We start from the raw sequence: 17,717 nt of genomic DNA on the forward strand, positions 1-17,717 counted from the left end.
TATATATATATATATATATATATATATATATATATAGAGAGAGAGAGAGAGAGAGAGAGAGAGAGAGAGAGAGAGAGAGAGATAGATCTATATATATATATATATATATATATATATGTGTGTGTGTGTGTGTGTGTGTGTGTGTGTGTGTGTGAGAGAGAGAGACCGTTTACGTGAAGCCCTTTACTTCGATTATTCACACTCCACTTGAATGCAGCAGTAATTATTTTTGCGTGACTGTGCTGCCATGGTAACAAAGGCGGGCTGTTCCGGGTTAATTATCCAATGAACTTTTCCTGGTTCGTAGCTGGATGTTTGATTGGCTCCAGAGGACGTCCTGAAATCGTCTACTCCACTGACGCTTGAAGCCCGCGGTTTACAAAAGACATTGTCGCATTGAGCGAAATAATATCACGTTAATAAAATGTACTTTTAACCGAGGCTGACTTGCTTGGATGCTGACGTCGACTCCGGGTATAGCCTAAAACGTCGGTAATTTAACACAAATCAGAACTGACCGTGCAGCAGTGAAATTGTTAGCAGCGCTAACAATTTCATTGCTAACTTGCAGTAGCAAGTTAGCAAATGGCTAGTTAGCCACAGTGCGCAGTGCAGGTAACGTTACCTTGTCAACTGGCATTAACTCAAACAGCCGTGCCTAACAACTAGGAAACGAGCTGAGGTGAGTCTTGAATGCTGCAGTATCTGAGCAGCGTAGATATTATCAATAAATCATGTCCTGTTGCATAAACTGCAAAGTTAGCCTGTGATATTAAGCTGTAATTGCTGCAACCACTGATTCTCTGTCATTTATACTTGCGTCAGCTATTATCAACGCGAGCTACATAACAGCAACAATGTCGCTGTCAACTGAGAATCGTTTTGCGGCTTCCGGAAGCGTCGTTGTTAAAGGACAAACTATTTGTGTGGTTCCCGACTTCTCGTCTGGTCACCTGGAAGATGACTTTGACCTGAACAGGTCTTACCCGTGTACTCGCAGACCTCTGTACAAGGAGAGGCTTTTAGCCTTTCAGCGTCGTTATGATCCGGCTTCCCTGACAGGTAAATTTCAGCTGTGTTCATTATAACCAACAGAAATGCTGCGCTAATAAATTCATATCAAGTCAGTATTGATATGGCACCCCCACCCCCATCACTGACGGTTTTGATTGGTTTGTGTTCTTAAACTAAGGGGAATAGATTGTATTTAAATCAGCTTATAACACCACTTTTTCCTACAGGTGACCATTTTGACATTGGATCTTCTGTGGCCACAAAAAACCGCCAGATGTGTAGTTTGCTTCCTTCTTCTCAAGCTGGTTCCTTGCCACACTTGTCTACTATGTCAGAGAGAGAGGAGATGCTCTTCAGTCAGCTAATGTCTGGTGACTTTGGCCTGCCGGGGTATCCCTCTGCCTTCAACCCAAACAAAGTCATTCTAACTGTCAACCATAAAACTAAAAAGGTACTGTGTTGTTGACTTAATGTGGAGGGAGGTTGCTTCACAGCACAGGATAACCAGCATTTCAACTGTATGAACTGCTTACTTTATGATTTATTTATTTATTTTAATTTCAGGTTTTGTCAGCAAATGAACAAGCCTGCAAGCTGTTTGAGCGCACAACTGAAGAGCTCATTGGAAAAAATCTGCCCTCCCTCTTAAAGAAAACCAGTCAGGTCCTGGAAGAAGCACTGGAAGAGGATTTTCCACTAGTCGATGGGACTGTTGTAGCAGCGTCTGGAAAAGTGGTATGAAATGACTTAAAACAGCATGAGCCATTGAGTCAGATTTCTTTAATCTACACTAGAGATTTATTCATTTCATTTGTTTTGGGGTTTTTTTCTTTGTTTGTTTGTGTTTTGGCAGGTGGATGCCCTGACTTTATCTGGAGAGGTGCCAGTGTCAGTGTACACCTACAGACAATCACAGAATGAAGAGCACCTCCTTCTCGTGATGGAAAATGTAGAAAGGATGTCTTCCTTTTTGTCCTTCTCAAGAGATGTAAGTACACCCTTATTTAGCATTCTTTTACAAATGTAAAGTAATGTCTAGTCATAGACGTGTACATTTGTCACTTTCAGGGCAGAATCCTAACCTGTGATTTGGCATTTGCCCATCTCCATGGATACCATCATCCCGAGGAGTTAAAAGGAGTTTTTGTGAAGGAGCTAATCCCCTCTTTACAAATCCCCCTCCGCAGTCATGCACTGCCCAAAGTAAGCACACTTTTGAACTGTTCTGCTCAGCTAAGGAAAACTCGCAATTTTAACCTCTGCTTCCGAGACCCTTTTTATCAATGTGCTGCTCTGACATTTTGGTGGCATGGATAAAAAGAAAATTATATCCCTTTTTAAATGTTTCTGTAGTACAATTTTTTTCTATCTGCTTTCAGATGCTGAGGGTTCAGCGAGTGTGTGGTAGAAGCAGAGAAGGTGCAGCAGTCCCGCTGTGCGTTAAACTTCAAGGGGCGGTGCAGTGTGGGAAACCCCAACACCAGCTTAATGGGACTGGCTACATACACCTCAATGACAGCCTTGAAATGTCATCCTCATCAGGTAGTTGGCTTAAATTGTAAGACAAAGGTATGACCAATAGATTAAAAACACACTCACTGTTGTGCACCCACTGGGTGTGTGGGTTATGCACCCACACAATGTTGTGCTGTACACTCCAATTAACATTTAAACTTCTTGCAGTCCAATAGAGGTGTAGGTTTTACATTTTGGGGCTTTTCCTGGACAATTTAAAGTTGGAAATGTACTAATATGGCCCTTACAGATCAGATATGGTGCTTGCATTGACAGCTTTCAGGCAGCTTTAATGTTAGTGGCCTTTTTCATGCCGTGTCTATGTCCACTATAGTGAACACTTGTTGTTTAGTATCCTCAGGTCTGATGTTTGTGTTTTAAGGCAGTGAATTCACTAATACCCCCCCCCCCCCCCACCCACCCATGTCATCTGGTTTTATATATCACTTATGTTTTCTTTAACTAATTGTGCACTAATTGTGCACTTTGAACGTACGCTTGGACTTTCACAGACGTCAATGTGGACAGCACTGTCAGCCCAGCCCTAGAATACTCTGGAACAGTTTGGGTGTTTGCTCCTGTCAGCGGTCTCCTTCTGCTCCACACTGATGGTTCTATCATCAGCATCCACAGCCACCTGGCCCTCAGTCTGTTTGGCTACAGCAAGGACGAGCTGCTGGGGAAGGTCAGCCAATGTAACCACTGAATGTGGATGTTTGGACTGAGGACCATCCAATCCTCATAGATATTGCTGTTTTGTTATCTATAGAACATCACTTTCCTGATGCCCGGTTTCTATGGGTGGATGTCGGACTCTGACAGAAAGGCCAGATCCTTCTCTGATTCTCATGCAGAGGCCACTAAAAGTCCTGCAGCATCCAGGATATCAGGAAAATATGGTGAGTGTTGGAATATGTAAGGTACTTATTTTTTTACCTGTCATGCAGTATTATTTGTTTGCACTGTGCATCACTTAATAGTTTCTTATTTCAATTTTAGACCCATCCTCACTAGTGGCAGGAGACATGGCCATGGTGCACCGAGCAGCTCTGGAAAGGACTTCAGCAGGGAGAGGCAGGATCTTCACTGGCACCAGCACGATGCTGGATAAACAGGGCAGCGCTCTGTCGGCCCTCTCCCCTCCTGTAATCACCTCAACACGTGTGGTTACGTAAGTACGCGGGCACATTAAAATCGTCCAGCTCACAGGCTCCGTGATTTTAATGTGTATCAATGATTTTATCTGGTAAGTCATATCCAAGGCTTTTAGTAGCCTTGGATATGATGGTGATTAATTCTGACAGGAGGTTTTATGCCAGCAGATATTCAAATTCACTGTAGACTTTAAACAGAATGAGTTTGTGTACTCTGAAATGCTAGACAGACAAAAGCTACTGTTGCGACAATCAGGTGCCTTAAAGCCGCAGGCTGCATGTATATTTAATGTGCTTTGCAGTAAATCTGGAAGCACTCCACCTCACTGGTCAAGCCTGATGGTCTCACTGTGTCTCCAACTACTCAATAGACACTGAAACACTAATTACATTTTCCCCTCTTAGATTAGCTGTGACTGCTTATTGTTTCTGTCCTTTCTGTTGTTATTGTTTTCCCCCCTAAAACTTGTATCTGAATTAGACTCCTAAAGCTTTTGTGACTGGAATGTTTTCCCCAAATTTCACAGTCATGATTGATTCATGAATGATTGTGATGCTGGAATATCTCAGTGTGGGTTAAGTGTGTTAAAAGGCCTCTTGTTTGCCATCTGTTGGACAAATAATGTCAAAGCATGCCTGGTATTTAAAAAATAAATTTAAAAAAAGCAGAGATTTCTAATATAGTGCCTCTTATTTATAATTTGAAGAAATAGTAATACATTGTTAAGTTGTTCCAACTGAATATTATTGTTTACCAACCTTTTATACAAAATATGTATTTCAGTACTGAGCTTTTATTTAAGCTAAGCATTTACAATTTACAGCATGCAGACAGAAACTTGCATAAGTCCTAAATCTTCAGCCTGTGGGGGAAATAAACAGGCAAAGACTTATTCACTCACTAAAAATGTAACTGCAGGGACAAATGAGCCGGGAGTTAAGGCATTCGTTCTTCTATATGCTATTACCAGTGCTTGTAAGGTGAAGTGCTTTGTGTTTTATGCTTGCAGCAACCCCAAAAAACAAGACATCCACAACATAGATTGCAGTTTTGCGTATACATTTTTGATTTCCTAGGAGAGACTTCAGATACGTTTTCAGTAAATAATTTGCCGTTGGAGTTTGCCTGTAGCTTTCTTGTGTTGGCATGGAAAGAAAAGAATTGGATTGAAACGGCCCGTCTTTCCTCAGGGCCAATAACACTGCAGAGCTGATGGAAGAAGCAGCTCAGGTAGCACCATGCTGTAGTCAGATAGACAGTGTGGATACTACTCAGGCACTCCTCAAGACATTTACCTGGGTGGAACTTCCAGATGACGACACCTGCCGCTCTGTTCCCACTGAACCATCGCACCAAAAGAGAGAACAGCAGCCGGGCAGTGAAGTTCAGAAAAAAGATGAACCCGCCCCTGAGAATATCCCAGGTGTGACGTAGCTCTGCTGATGTTTTCTTTACATAAATGGAGCTCAGCTATAAATACAACGTATAATGAATGTTTTTCTTCTTCTCTAGACTGTCCTGCTGGGAATGAACATGCTGTTGATAAGATCAACAACAAACCTTCTGATGTAGGAAAAGATCACCGTTCATCTGCCTCTGTGCTTGAGGAATCGAGCTTTGAAGTCATCTCAATGGAGAGCCGGTGAGGAGAGAGATTTTTCAGTTGTGTGGGTAAGATGAGGCCCTGAAAGCCTCTGACGTGCCTGGTTGAAACTTCAAAGAATCTAAAGATGCTAATGAGAATGTCAGCGCTCGCAGTTACGTATATCATACTTTAAAATATCGCACAATGGCAGGAAGAAACAGACAAGTTTCAGCCTGTAGCTTAGAAATGCTGTCTCATTCATATTTTTGGCGTCTTTAGTGGGTCAGCACCTTTTTCAACTGTATAAGCCTTTTTCAATTGAGTATGCTTCCTTTTTGTTTAGTTAGACTTCAAAGAAAACTAGAAACATTCATTTCACATATCATTTGCTATACTAACACCTGGATGTGTTTCTCTGTGTTTTAATACAGTATTTGATTCCACTGTCAAACATTTATTCATTTCTTTCCTTATTTCAGCTTCAGACGTTTCCTTCCTTTATGAATATATTTTTCATGTATTCATGTAACAATGTTTTGGTTTTTCTAATTTAATTTCCTAGGTCTTCTTCTGGCTTCTGTGAACACGGTGGTTCTGATCCAGCCCAAGCAGTGGACACAGCCAGTGTCTTTCTGGACCTAAACAGCAATGGTGATCTGGTTAGCCGGGCCCTAGCGGAGCTAGACCTGGGTGGTAATATAGAGCTGCTCAGTGGCGGAGGAGGCAACAATGACACCCCACACTCTGTGGTATCATGCGATACAGCTGAGCTCCTGCGGACTCCCTCCCCATGCATGGTGCTGTCTGACCAGGAAGCGGGGCCCAGTGAGCCTGGGGACGTTGCTGCTGTGGAGGCCAGAAACAAATCACCTGAAAAACTTGAAAAGCATAAGGATGAGCAGGTTCACTGGGAAGCTGTCTCTGCAATTCATCAAGGAAAGGGCCAAGAGGGCTGTGAACAAGTGAATACTGGGATTCAGTCACTAACAGATATGCCTGCCACATCTACTCCCAAGAAACAGAAGGTGTATGGACACAACCAGTCCTCAGATGCCACATGTATAGTGGAGGGGCAATTTGAAGGAAGTGGATACCACAGAGACGGCACAAGAATAGGTTGGTGTTAAACTGTTTACTGTACTTTAGATTCCTCCTAAAAATCTAATGCAAAGCAACAAGTATTTTTCTCTCCTTGTGTGCAGATGTGCTGTGTGATGTGTGCGGGATTAACCTCCCAGACGGAAGCTCCATTTTCTGCATGTGGATGTGCAGACTCAGCCAGCAGGGGGCGATGTCACAAACGGATCAATCACTGCACGACCAAACAGCAGGCAGTCTAGGAGAGGTCAGTGGCTGTAATGATCTTAAGTCTAGGTCAATAAAGCATGGTTTTTATCTTATTTATATTTTAATTTAAACTTCATTAGAGGCGGTTGTGCTTTTAACTTGGTGATCATTTACTCGTTTCTTCATGAAGAGGATTGGTGAGGCCAGTCAGGGGGAAGCATTGCGCTCCACCATGGACCTCGAGCAGTCTAAAGCCTGTGATGGACAGTTTGAAGAAGAGTACAAGCCGATCAAAGCTGTTGGTAAAGGAGCCTTTGGATTTGTCTGGAAGGCAGAAAGGCGCTGCGATGGGCAAGAAGTAAGAAATGTTTTTTTTATTTATTTATTTTTTTTTGGGGGGGGGGGGGGTGTTGTTGTTTGTATATGTAGTTTTTTTGCAGAAGATGACTTTATGACCTACTTTAAAAACCTACAGGTGATTGTGAAGTTCATCAGCAAGGCCAGAATAGTGAGCGACTGCTGGGTAGACGACCCAATGTTAGGGCGAGTGAGCCAGGAGATCGCCATACTGACCCGAGTGACGCACCATAACATCGTTAAGGTCGCTGTGCGGTTTGCATCACATGACCCTGTCGCAAAGTTTCCAAAATAATGTGTTTTTAATCGTGAACTGTGTTGCTTCACATCATACACCTGTGTTGGTGTCACTAGGTGCTGGAGGTGTTTGAGAATGGGAGTTACTTTCAGATGGTGATGGAGAAACACGGAGATGGTTTGGACCTTTTTGAGTTTATAGACATGCAGCCGAGGCTCGATGAGCCCCTTGCCAGCTACATATTCAGACAGGTACACGCACAGCCAGAAAAATACAACCGTGTCAGGAGAGTGGGCTCATAAATGTGACATGAAGTGTTGATTTGTTCTTTGTTAAAATGCAGCGTCTGTCTCTTCGCAGATTGTGGCAGCTGTCTTCTATCTGAGGACCAAGAACATCCTTCACAGGGACATAAAAGATGAGAACATCATAATTGACACATGTTTTCACATTCGACTGATAGACTTCGGCTCTGCTGCTATAATGACTCCTGGGAAGCTCTTTTATAATTTCTGTGGCACCCTTGAGTACTGCTCCCCAGAGGTGCTACAGGGAAATCCGTGAGTATACACTATCTGTTAATTCTCTTTTTTTTTTATTTTTTTTTTTTTATGTATTTTATTAAACATGTAGGTTAAATAGCATCCTTCTGTTTAAAAAAGTCACTTAAATTATTGAATGTGATTGCAGAGTCTAGTTAAGAGTTATTTTTACAGTCCTAGATTACATTTATGACCCATTGAACTCATGAATTGAGCTCTAGAGTATACAATTTTGAGAATATACCATCAGCACTGAATTAACTTTGCTAATAATTGTAGGCTTCTCTCATAAGTGGGCTTCTTTTTGTAGCTATGAGGGTCCAGAGCTGGAGATGTGGTCTCTGGGGGTTTTGCTCTATACGTTGCTTTTCAGCGAGAATCCCTTCTGTGACGTGGGTGAGATCCTGGATGCCAAACTAAATCCCCCGTATCATCTCTCTCCAGGTACACAGCAGCTGGTTGTGATTTCACAAAATATGATCCTTTGAGTTTATAGAGACGATTTTGTCCAGTCAGATTTTGAAGTTTTTCTGTGTATTCTCTCAGAGTTGGATGATGTATTACACGGGCTGCTTGACCCTAACCCAACTCACAGAATGGATTTAGACCAGCTGCTGCTGCAGTCCTGGATCAGCCAGCCCATTTCTCTATCAGAGTACACCTGGGCAGAGGTGGTTCCTGAAAATCTGAGCTGCTGTGAGTACTCTTAAATGGTACTGTTGGTCTAGTAGGTGTCAGACCTTTTCGGATATTCCCCACCTCAGGAGGTGGAAACAGTTTATCCCTTACACCTCTTAATACTCATCACTCTGCAACAATAAAATAAGTGCATAAGCATCAGGCCACTTTGATATTTTTTCCCCTTGAAATGTAATACAAATTCAGCTTAGTTTAACTTCATATTTTTCCTTTTCCACCTGCACCACAGTTTGAGAACCTTGTTGACAATCGTTAGCTATGTTTTAATGTACTGGGGCCTCTGATCTTTTTATCAGGTTTACCGCAGCACCAAGAATCCAGTCCTAAGGCATACATCGGGAAGAGCTCATTTTCAGGCAGTGGGGATGACACTCTGCCTGAGGATGACGAGGAGGAAGATGAGGATGAGAGGTTGGAGATTGCAGCCCTGAAATCGGAGCTGCATAAGTACCTCGTTGAGGATTAAAGACTCTGCTTAAACAAAGTGAAGCCTTCATGCGAACTGTCAAATCAACTTTTTTATCTGGAGTCACTGAACAAAGATATAAATGTTGAAGAAAAATGAAGTGTGCCTTCATGATGGGACGCTGCTGTCGGGACTAAATATGAGACAAACAGACTTCTGACTTAATCATGGGTCGGTCACACTGTGCTTGTTTCTGTGTTCAGGATGTAATGTTTTATTTATTTTTTGCAGTTTGAGGAAAAATTAAAGCAGCAAAAAAATAAATAAATTGTGACAGTTTAAAGTATCACCCAGCTTTACTACAAAAACACAACAACTATAACCTGTTACCTCAGAGAAATCACACAAACTCATTAAAGTTAAAGAAACTCTTGATCCAGCTTTTTTTTTTTTTTTTTAAATAATGGGCAATTTATATTCATTGTTATATTCTTGTATATTTTAATTAAAAGTGTAAGAATATCTGATATTTATCTATTTATTTTTATACATCAATAAATGTATTGCCACAAGCATGTTCTCTTCAGTCAGGTAACTGCTACTTAAATTTATATCCAAAACACTAAATGACTGCAGTACTTGTTGGGGACACATTTATTAGGTTCCCAGCTGGTGTTAAATCTGCCAGATTAACAGCTGCTGTTATTTACAGGCTGCCATTTCCTTCACAGACTTTAACGTTATTTCAAAGTAGAGAGGAGGGTGGTACTGCAAATATTTCATCGTGAGTACATCCCACTAGCTACAGACTGTCAGCTATTTCAATAAAGTTGAAGATTTATTTTTCACTGTGTATTTGTGAAGATATGAGTTCCTGAAAAGTCCTTATAATAACACTGAACCATTTAAAAAGCCCAGACTTTACTTTTTTTTTATGTATCCTGATTGCATTCACCATGCTGATTCTCATCTAAAAATATGTTTTGTAATTAAAAATGATTAACTCATGACATTGATAACATGAATTGAGCACCATATCGCAACTCAGGGCAGGAAAGCAATGCCAAAAAGTGCCCTAAAGTCTCTATTTAGACTGTTGACTTGATGATCGTCTGTCAAATACGTCAATCACGAATTATATCAAGCAACTTTGAGGCACAATGCACAAGCCGCAATTAGATCCTGGTAAAGTGACGTTTGAAGGTGTTATTGAGGTTAAAAAACATGTTTCCAAAAAGCACTGAATTTATTAGTACAATCACGCAGAGCCATAAGGATAAAACAAGTAATTTCTTTATTTTATATGTAAACCCTAATGACTGCGGTCTATTTACAGATAGAAACGAAAGATATTAGACACTTTTTTTAAAAAAAAAAAAACCCCATCGAGAATCACTTTTTGGGACGACACAGGTAATTTAATTAGGAAAATGTCTGTCTTATAAGATTTCTAAATCATGGTCACACCATCATATTTGATTAGCCGAATATATACCAAAGACTAGAAAAAACTGTTTTCTACAGTCTTTGATATACATGCATACGTAGCGGAACCTTTGTACTCTTTAAGTTGGAAGACGGAAATATTTCGATAACGGAGAAGCATGGGAACCCGTGTTGCTGTGAATCAGGTGAAGTATAAATACAAACTATTACGATTTAGTATCTTTTTCCTCGAAGTAGAAATAATTAGAGGTGCAACACTTTTAACTGAATGGACCCATCAGTAAAAAAGGAAAGAAAAGACTGACATTTATAACCTTCACGTCTGCTAACTTGAGCTAATGATAACGATGGAGTTTGTTAGCATATTTTCTGCCCCCTCTACCGCTGCTGTCTGAGGGTTTTAAAGGCGTGTATTTTTCCACAGGTACTACGGTTGGCTGTGAGAAATGCCACCATCTCTACACTGTGTCCGCGTCAGTTTGGGAGATACTACCTCCAGTCCAGATGGTGTTGTTCCTCCACCAACCAGGCAACGCAGCACAGTCAAGACTTGAATCCTCCGAGTGGGATCCCGGTCACTGAGCTGTCCCTGCGCTCTTTCATTGATATGGGCTTCACAGAGAGTCAGGCAGAGCAGATATACGAGTCTCTGGCCAATGTCAGAAGAGGAGATTCTGCCAAACACATCCTACCAACCCTCACAGCTCTGTTTGTCTTGGGTCTCAACCCGTCGAGTGTGAAGAAGTGCCTGGAGAAATGTCCTGAACTTTACACCATAAAAGAGGCACAGCTGCAGCAGCGCATAAGCAACCTGCGGAAAATAGGCTTAGTTGAAGGTAAGGTGTTGCCTTTGCGCAGTTTTTTTTCTACATTAGATCAAGCATAAAATTACTGAAAATATATGAAACCCGCATTTTACTCTATTTCTCCGTAGGCAGCCTTCAGAGGGTGGTGGCCCATTACCCCAGGATCCTGACTGTGCCTTTGAAGAGGGTAAAAAATGTGGTGATGTTTCTCAAAGAGAAGTGCCTGTTTACTTCCCAGCAGGTCACTGACATCATCAGAGATTGTCCAGCAGTGGTGCTGGAGAACTTGGATCAGCTGGAGTACAAGTTTCAGGTGAGCAAGTGAATTGTGTTTGCTGCTTTTTGTTAGGTTTTGGTTTGGATTGTCAAACAGACCTTATACTTGGGTTCTGTGTATTCAAATGTGTAACAAACAACGGTTACCATATTATTACATAAAAGATGCAAATGTGAATTCCTAGATGTTTTGAATAAGTTATCAAAGACTATAAGCACAGTGGGCAGATACTCAGTAGATCTATTCCAGTAATAATAGACTGAATGTTATTTGTGTATATAATTTTTTTCAGATCTGCATTTTATAATCCTGTGAGCACTTCTGTAGTTCTCTTTGTACAGTGCAGAGTGGGACAGTGTGCATCCGCATTGCACTTTCCCACATGAAAGCACACCGTCCTTAAGATCAGCACAGAGTTTTGAGATAGGAGTATCTCCTGTGTCCACACTTTTACAGTGGGGCAAAAAAATATTTAGTCAGCCACCGATTGTGCAAGTTCCCCCACTTAAAATGATGACAGAGGTCAGTAATTTGCACCAGAGGTACACTTCAACTGTGAGAGACAGAATGTGAAAAAAAAAAATCCATGAATTCACATGGTAGGATTTGTAAAGAATTTATTCGTAAATCAGGGTGGAAAATAAGTATTTGGTCAATAACAAAAATACAACTCAATACTTTGTAACATAACCTTTGTTGGCAATAACAGAGGTCAAACGTTTACTATAGGTCTTTACCAGGTTTGCACACACAGTAGCTGGTATTTTGGCCCATTCCTCCATGCAGATCTTCTCAAGAGCAGTGATGTTTTGGGGCTGTCGCCGAGCAACACGGACTTTCAACTCCCGCCACAGATTTTCTATGGGGTTGAGGTCTGGAGACTGGCTAGGCCACTCCAGGACTTTCAAATGCTTCTTACTCCTTTGTTGCCCGGGCGGTGTGTTTTGGATCATTATCATGTTGGAAGACCCAGCCTCGTTTCATCTTCAAAGTTCTCACTGATGGAAGGAGGTTTTGGCTCAAAATCTCACGATACTTGGCCCCACTCATTCTGTCCTTAACATGGATCAGTCGTCCTGTCCCCTTGGCAGAAAAACAGCCCCATAGCATGATGTTTCCACCCCCATGCTTCACAGTAGGTATGGTGTTCTTGGGATGCAACTCAGTATTCTTCTTCCTCCAAACACGACGAGTTGAGTTTATACCAAAAAGTTCTACTTTGGTTTCATCTGACCACATGACATTCTCTCAATCCTCTGCTGTATCATCCATGTGCTCTCTGGCAAACTTCAGACGGGCCTGGACATGCACTGGCTTCAGCAGCGGAACACGTCTGGCACTGCGGGATTTGATTCCCTGCCGTTGTAGTGTGTTACTGATGGTGACCTTTGTTACTTTGGTCCCAGCTCTCTGCAGGTCATTCACCAGGTCCCCCCGTGTGGTTCTGGGATCTTTGCTCACCGTTCTCATGATCATTTTGACCCCACGGGATGAGATCTTGCGTGGAGCCCCAGATCGAGGGAGATTATCAGTGGTCTTGTATGTCTTCCATTTTCTGATGATTGCTCCCACAGTTGATTTTTTCACACCAAGCTGCTTGCCTATTGTAGATTCACTCTTCCCAGTCTGGTGCAGGTCTACAATTCTTTTCCTGGTGTCCTTCGAAAGCTCTTTGGTCTTGGCCATGGCGGAGTTTGGAGTCTGACTGGTTGAGGCTGTGGACAGGTGTCTTTTATACAGATGATGAGGTCAAACAGGTGCCATTCATACAGGTAACGAGTGGGGGACAGAAAAGCTTCTTACAGAAGACGTTACAGGTCTGTGAGAGCCAGGGATTTTCCTTGTTTGAGGTGACCAAATACTTATTTTCCACCCTGATTTACGAATAAATTCTTTACAAATCCTACCATGTGAATTCATGGATTTTTTTTTCACATTCTGTCTCTCACAGTTGAAGTGTACCTCTGGTGCAAATTACTGACCTCTGTCATCATTTTAAGTGGGGGAACTTGCACAATCGGTGGCTGACTAAATACTTTTTTGCCCCACTGTATATGTTGTCCACTTAAAGCTGTTGTCAAACTGTGTACTAACTGTTTTGACCGGCACATTTTACCTCCTCTCTCCACAGTACGTCTACTTCAGAATGGGTGTCAAACAGGCGGAGATGGTGAAGTGCCGACTGTTTCGTTACAGTCTGGATGAGATCCGCTGTCGACACACTTTCTTGGAGCGACGGGGCCTCTATGAAACCCCGGACAAGAAAGGACAGACGACAATCATCAACCCCAATCTGGACAGCGTCCTTAATGTTGACCAGGACACCTTCCTCGCGCACGTCGCCCAGGCGTCAGCGGAGGAGTACGACGTGTTTAAAAGACTGGCAGCCAGGGAGTGGCAGGAAGAGGAGCTGCAGCAGGGCAGGACCGAACCTGATAGTGACGATGAGGATGATGATGATGAGGAAGATGATGACGATAGAGAAGCAAAAAGTGGATATGGGAAAAGGAGAAAGAAGTGACTGCTTGTTGAACCAGTCTTTGCTTTTTGCTTTTTAGGGAAGTTTCCTAGATTATTATCTAAACCACCCATGGGAACACAGGAAGAGCCTTTTGCTGGGGTTTATGTTAGTGGTTTCATCAGGATGTAAGACGTGAGGATGTTGGTGTGAGACTTGGTCAGTTCTAACTTTGGGTGAGGAAAAATGTCTCCCACATAATTTATTTGTAAAAGTGTCACTAATATTTTTGACTTTCCTTCATTGATGGCATAAATTAAATTATTTTCAGAAGCTCGACTTGTGCATTGAAAACTGATGACTGCCAATCCCTTTAAGTAAGTTTTCGAATAAAGTCAAATAAATTCTTGAAAACCAATCCGATTTACTGGGCAGAAAACTCTATAAAAGCTACGGTGTGGGGAGCTCCACCTCGTTACTACGTGACAGCTGAGTGTTTGTAGCTCTCTGCAGCCCCTATACTATCTCTCTGAGTCAACAAATGGTACATTCAGAAAGAGCCGTCCAGTGAGATGAGTGCTGCAGAGCACCGTTTTATTTATTTGAGCATTAACGGATGCACGCCACAGGCAGTTTTTTCCATTTTTGAGCCTCAGGTAAGATCACTCACCTTTGTTCAATCGATAATTTGTCAATAAATATGTTTATGTAGTCATTTCTGGGTTTTGTGTTGCTCTTTTTGTTCAGTGTATACAAATTTTGGTTGGGGACCTGGTTATCACGGTTGTGGTGTTCAGCTTAGTTTTTTTATTTATTTTTTGATGAGTGAAATCATGATGTTGCACCTGATTTGTGAGATTGTACATGAAGAGAAGTTGATGTTCAGGGTCCATTGTTGAATATTCGTTCATATTCGAATTCTGCCAACAAGCTTCTGGTCGCTCATTTTAATTGTTAAGCAGACTAAAACAATTTGACTGGACTGTAAAATAAAAATGGCATGTTTAAAAAGCCGGAGCATTAAAGTGTTAGACATTACTGTTTTTTTTTTTGTTTGTTTGTTTTTGTTTTTCCAGTCTGCAGCCTAACAAGGTTATCATTGTATCAAACACACACAGAGATATCATTCATGTAGAGATCACATTTGCTCTTTGCAGCTTTTACGCAAATGCATAAATATAGACTCGAGCCATATTTGCATGTAGTTACAGTTGATTTATACAGTTTCTTACCTGCTTATCCAGTTCAAATTCGCTGGGTGGATTAGAGTGGAGGTGTGTCCCACCTGTATTAAATGTAGTGCGCTGTGGACATTGATTTATGGTGTTTTTCTTTCACAGGACTTGGCTGGAGAAAGTAGGGACTGTGATCATAAAACACCCTTGTGTCGCCATCTGCACTTCCTCCGTGACTCACAGGTACAATGACATCACCGATACCAATTTCAAACATCACGAAGGAGTGGGTGGAGGTCCTGGAGAAATGGCACCTGGATTTGTTTTTGATCCCCACAATAGTCATCACTCTTGCCACCTTGCTGGCCAGCCCTGTTCTCCTGGTAAGCATTTTCCTATCCCGTGCCCTGCGCCAGGAGACGCGTTACCTGCTACTGGCCAACATCCTGGTGGCCGACCTGTTTTTGGTCCTCCTCAACTTGGCCACGTTGATTTGTAACGCCTTTAGAGCGCCAATGCAATGGTTGGGTTGTGAGCTGGTCACCGCTCTCACCGTCACCAGCTACTGCTGTGCCATTTACACGGTCACGCTCATGGTGGTCGACACCTATGCTGCTGTTCGCTGGCCTCTCCGTTACCGTGACGTTATTCCACCTTCCCGCACCTACTGCATACTGGTGGGGGTGTGGGTGTTAGCAGCCATATACCCTTTCACAGTGATGATCAAGACGCAGGTAGCGAGTGGGAACTTCCATGAAAAGCTACCCGTGTGTCTGGTCCTCATCTCCCTTGGATTCATTCAGGCCAGGAACATGACTGGGATCTACATCTACTTCTTCGTAGCTGCACTCATGTGTTCACTGCTCATTTCTTACTGCTACATTCGCCTCTACATGGTAACGAGGACACAAGGAATCTGGCATAGCCGCTTCTCCAGGGCCAGGGTCACCCTGCTGGCCCACGGGGTTCTGCTCCTGCTCTACTTTGCCCCCGGCTTCCTTTTTACCATGGAGCTCGTTCTAATAGACAGGAAAGACATACCTCAGGATGTTCGCGTGTGGGTCTCCACAGTCAATATGTGTGTTTTTATGTTGCTGCCCAGGGTATTTGCTCCTTACCTGTATGGGATCAGGTACAGAGAGATCTCAGACACAGTAATGCTGCTGCTGCTGCACCAGCACAGGAGACTCAGCCAGGCCGCAGCTGCGTAAAGAACTGCTGTGTTTTTGAACGACTTCTAAAGAGTCAGAGTTTTATCTACACGATCTGTAAAAATGCCAAGAATCAAACTGTCATAGAGAAACGCCGCATTTTATTTTATTTTATAGTTTAGTCTGTAGGAGTTAGATTTCACCAAATCTAGAACTTAGACTCTGTGTTCCAGCTACATTAATAATGCAATATCGCCAATGTTTTATTTGTATAAAGCACTTGGATTTCTTTCTACTTTCTCTGTTTGTGTCAGGGGTTGAGAACTGTGTTGCTGCTCTGTGGATCTCGTTCAGAAGATGCTGAACTTCCCTGCTTTCATATTTATGTAACACACGATCCCGGGCCTCGGTTTTATGACTAAAGTAATAAAGCACTAAACTGTATTAGTTTTTTTAAAGCCTTGTTTGTCTAAAGCTGGATATCTACAATGATCCGACATGGCGAGAAGGGTGATGGATAATGGTGAGTCGAGCATCCTGGCAGCAGGCGGCCGTAACCAGTTCAGCAACTTAACAGCAGAGGGACACATTCGTCCCTTCGTCTTGTAAAGCACAACAGGATAGTAGATGTGTTCTTTCCTCATGGCCTGGATCCCTGCACTCTAAACAACCTCACACTGCCTTTCTACATAAGCCTCTGGACCACCTCTACCCCAAAGAACACTCTACTTAATCTTATTTGCCCATTTACATGGAACTGATTACAAAGTGCTAAGTACAAATCTCTAATGACCTGATTTCCACAGAAATCATTGCCATTCAACGTGGTCTGATAAGACTACATTGCTTTTCATTCTGATGAACTCACACAAAAAGTCCCTGAGGGGGGTTACTCAAGCTATTGTAGTGCTGTTTCTTGATATTTCTTGGGAGTTGCCTTATTTAAAGTGTTGAAAATAACTGGTTGACATATAATTTGTCAAACATAATTGGCATGACACAACATAGAAACAAGCAATCAGATTTGGACAAAGTCGCTTTTATTTATACTTTATTCAACCAGATAAAATATCTCACTGAATTTAAGAATCTCGTTCTCAAGAGAAAGCTGAGCAATAGGGTGTTAGAAATTACAACAAATTCAGCAATTCAATTAAAAATATTTGTACTAGAGAAAAGAGCTGGACTGATTTTAATGTAGAACACAGTACAATAACTTCGTCCTTCCTCTACTACATTTACACCAGCTGTGCCAAAATCACCACTAAAGATATCCAGTGTCTCTTTAAAGCTTTCAGCCTCTAAATAATGTATATTTGCAGGATACTGTGTGTATCAATATAAATAAGGTTACTAAAAAACATACACGACACCATCCAACAAGTGCTTCATCCTGTAGATGCTCCTGTTTATTTGTGGGGAATAACACCTATTTCTAGTCTTTTGACCATGGGAGGGAGACTTGTAAGTGTGAAAGGTACTGATGATAGTACTACTACACTATAGTGTAGAATACCAATATCACTGTATGCCTTTACAAAATACAACCTTATCTTTTTTGGTGTTTTTATTTGAATCTGTGTAAAGTATTTGCATATATTTGGAT

General features: G+C 42.0%; 3 protein-coding genes across 3 annotated transcripts; all 3 read left to right on the forward strand.

Moving 5' to 3' along the window:
• The first annotated feature begins 213 nt into the window (after nucleotides 1–213).
• pask (PAS domain containing serine/threonine kinase) lies at nucleotides 214–9,325 on the forward strand. Its single transcript, XM_006786578.2, has 21 exons — nucleotides 214–682; nucleotides 826–1,062; nucleotides 1,242–1,465; nucleotides 1,579–1,749; nucleotides 1,868–2,002; nucleotides 2,083–2,217; nucleotides 2,394–2,556; nucleotides 3,042–3,214; nucleotides 3,299–3,428; nucleotides 3,529–3,700; nucleotides 4,875–5,107; nucleotides 5,197–5,326; nucleotides 5,832–6,385; nucleotides 6,472–6,614; nucleotides 6,747–6,914; nucleotides 7,032–7,157; nucleotides 7,268–7,402; nucleotides 7,512–7,711; nucleotides 8,004–8,137; nucleotides 8,240–8,389; nucleotides 8,689–9,325. Exons 2-21 carry the CDS (start codon nucleotides 858–860, stop codon nucleotides 8,856–8,858), a joined length of 3,651 nt encoding a protein of 1,216 aa, XP_006786641.2. The 5' UTR covers nucleotides 214–682; nucleotides 826–857; the 3' UTR covers nucleotides 8,859–9,325.
• Nucleotides 9,326–10,376: 1,051 nt separating this feature from the next.
• On the forward strand, nucleotides 10,377–15,061 carry mterf4 (mitochondrial transcription termination factor 4). The gene is made up of 4 exons (XM_006786580.2): nucleotides 10,377–10,429; nucleotides 10,669–11,080; nucleotides 11,179–11,363; nucleotides 13,459–15,061. The coding sequence occupies exons 1-4, from the start codon at nucleotides 10,403–10,405 to the stop codon at nucleotides 13,846–13,848; spliced, it is 1,014 nt and encodes a 337-aa protein (XP_006786643.2). The 5' UTR covers nucleotides 10,377–10,402; the 3' UTR covers nucleotides 13,849–15,061.
• An 83-nt stretch (nucleotides 15,062–15,144) lies between these two features.
• On the forward strand, nucleotides 15,145–16,515 carry LOC102799103 (putative G protein-coupled receptor 148). The gene has a single exon (XM_035905967.2). It carries the CDS (start codon nucleotides 15,209–15,211, stop codon nucleotides 16,169–16,171), a length of 963 nt encoding a protein of 320 aa, XP_035761860.2. The 5' UTR covers nucleotides 15,145–15,208; the 3' UTR covers nucleotides 16,172–16,515.
• The last annotated feature ends 1,202 nt before the right edge of the window (nucleotides 16,516–17,717 follow it).

The sequence above is a fragment of the Neolamprologus brichardi genome, chromosome 18, assembly GCF_056152115.1.
Source record: "Neolamprologus brichardi isolate AB-2024 chromosome 18, ASM5615211v1, whole genome shotgun sequence".
Classification (NCBI taxonomy): domain Eukaryota; kingdom Metazoa; phylum Chordata; class Actinopteri; order Cichliformes; family Cichlidae; genus Neolamprologus; species Neolamprologus brichardi.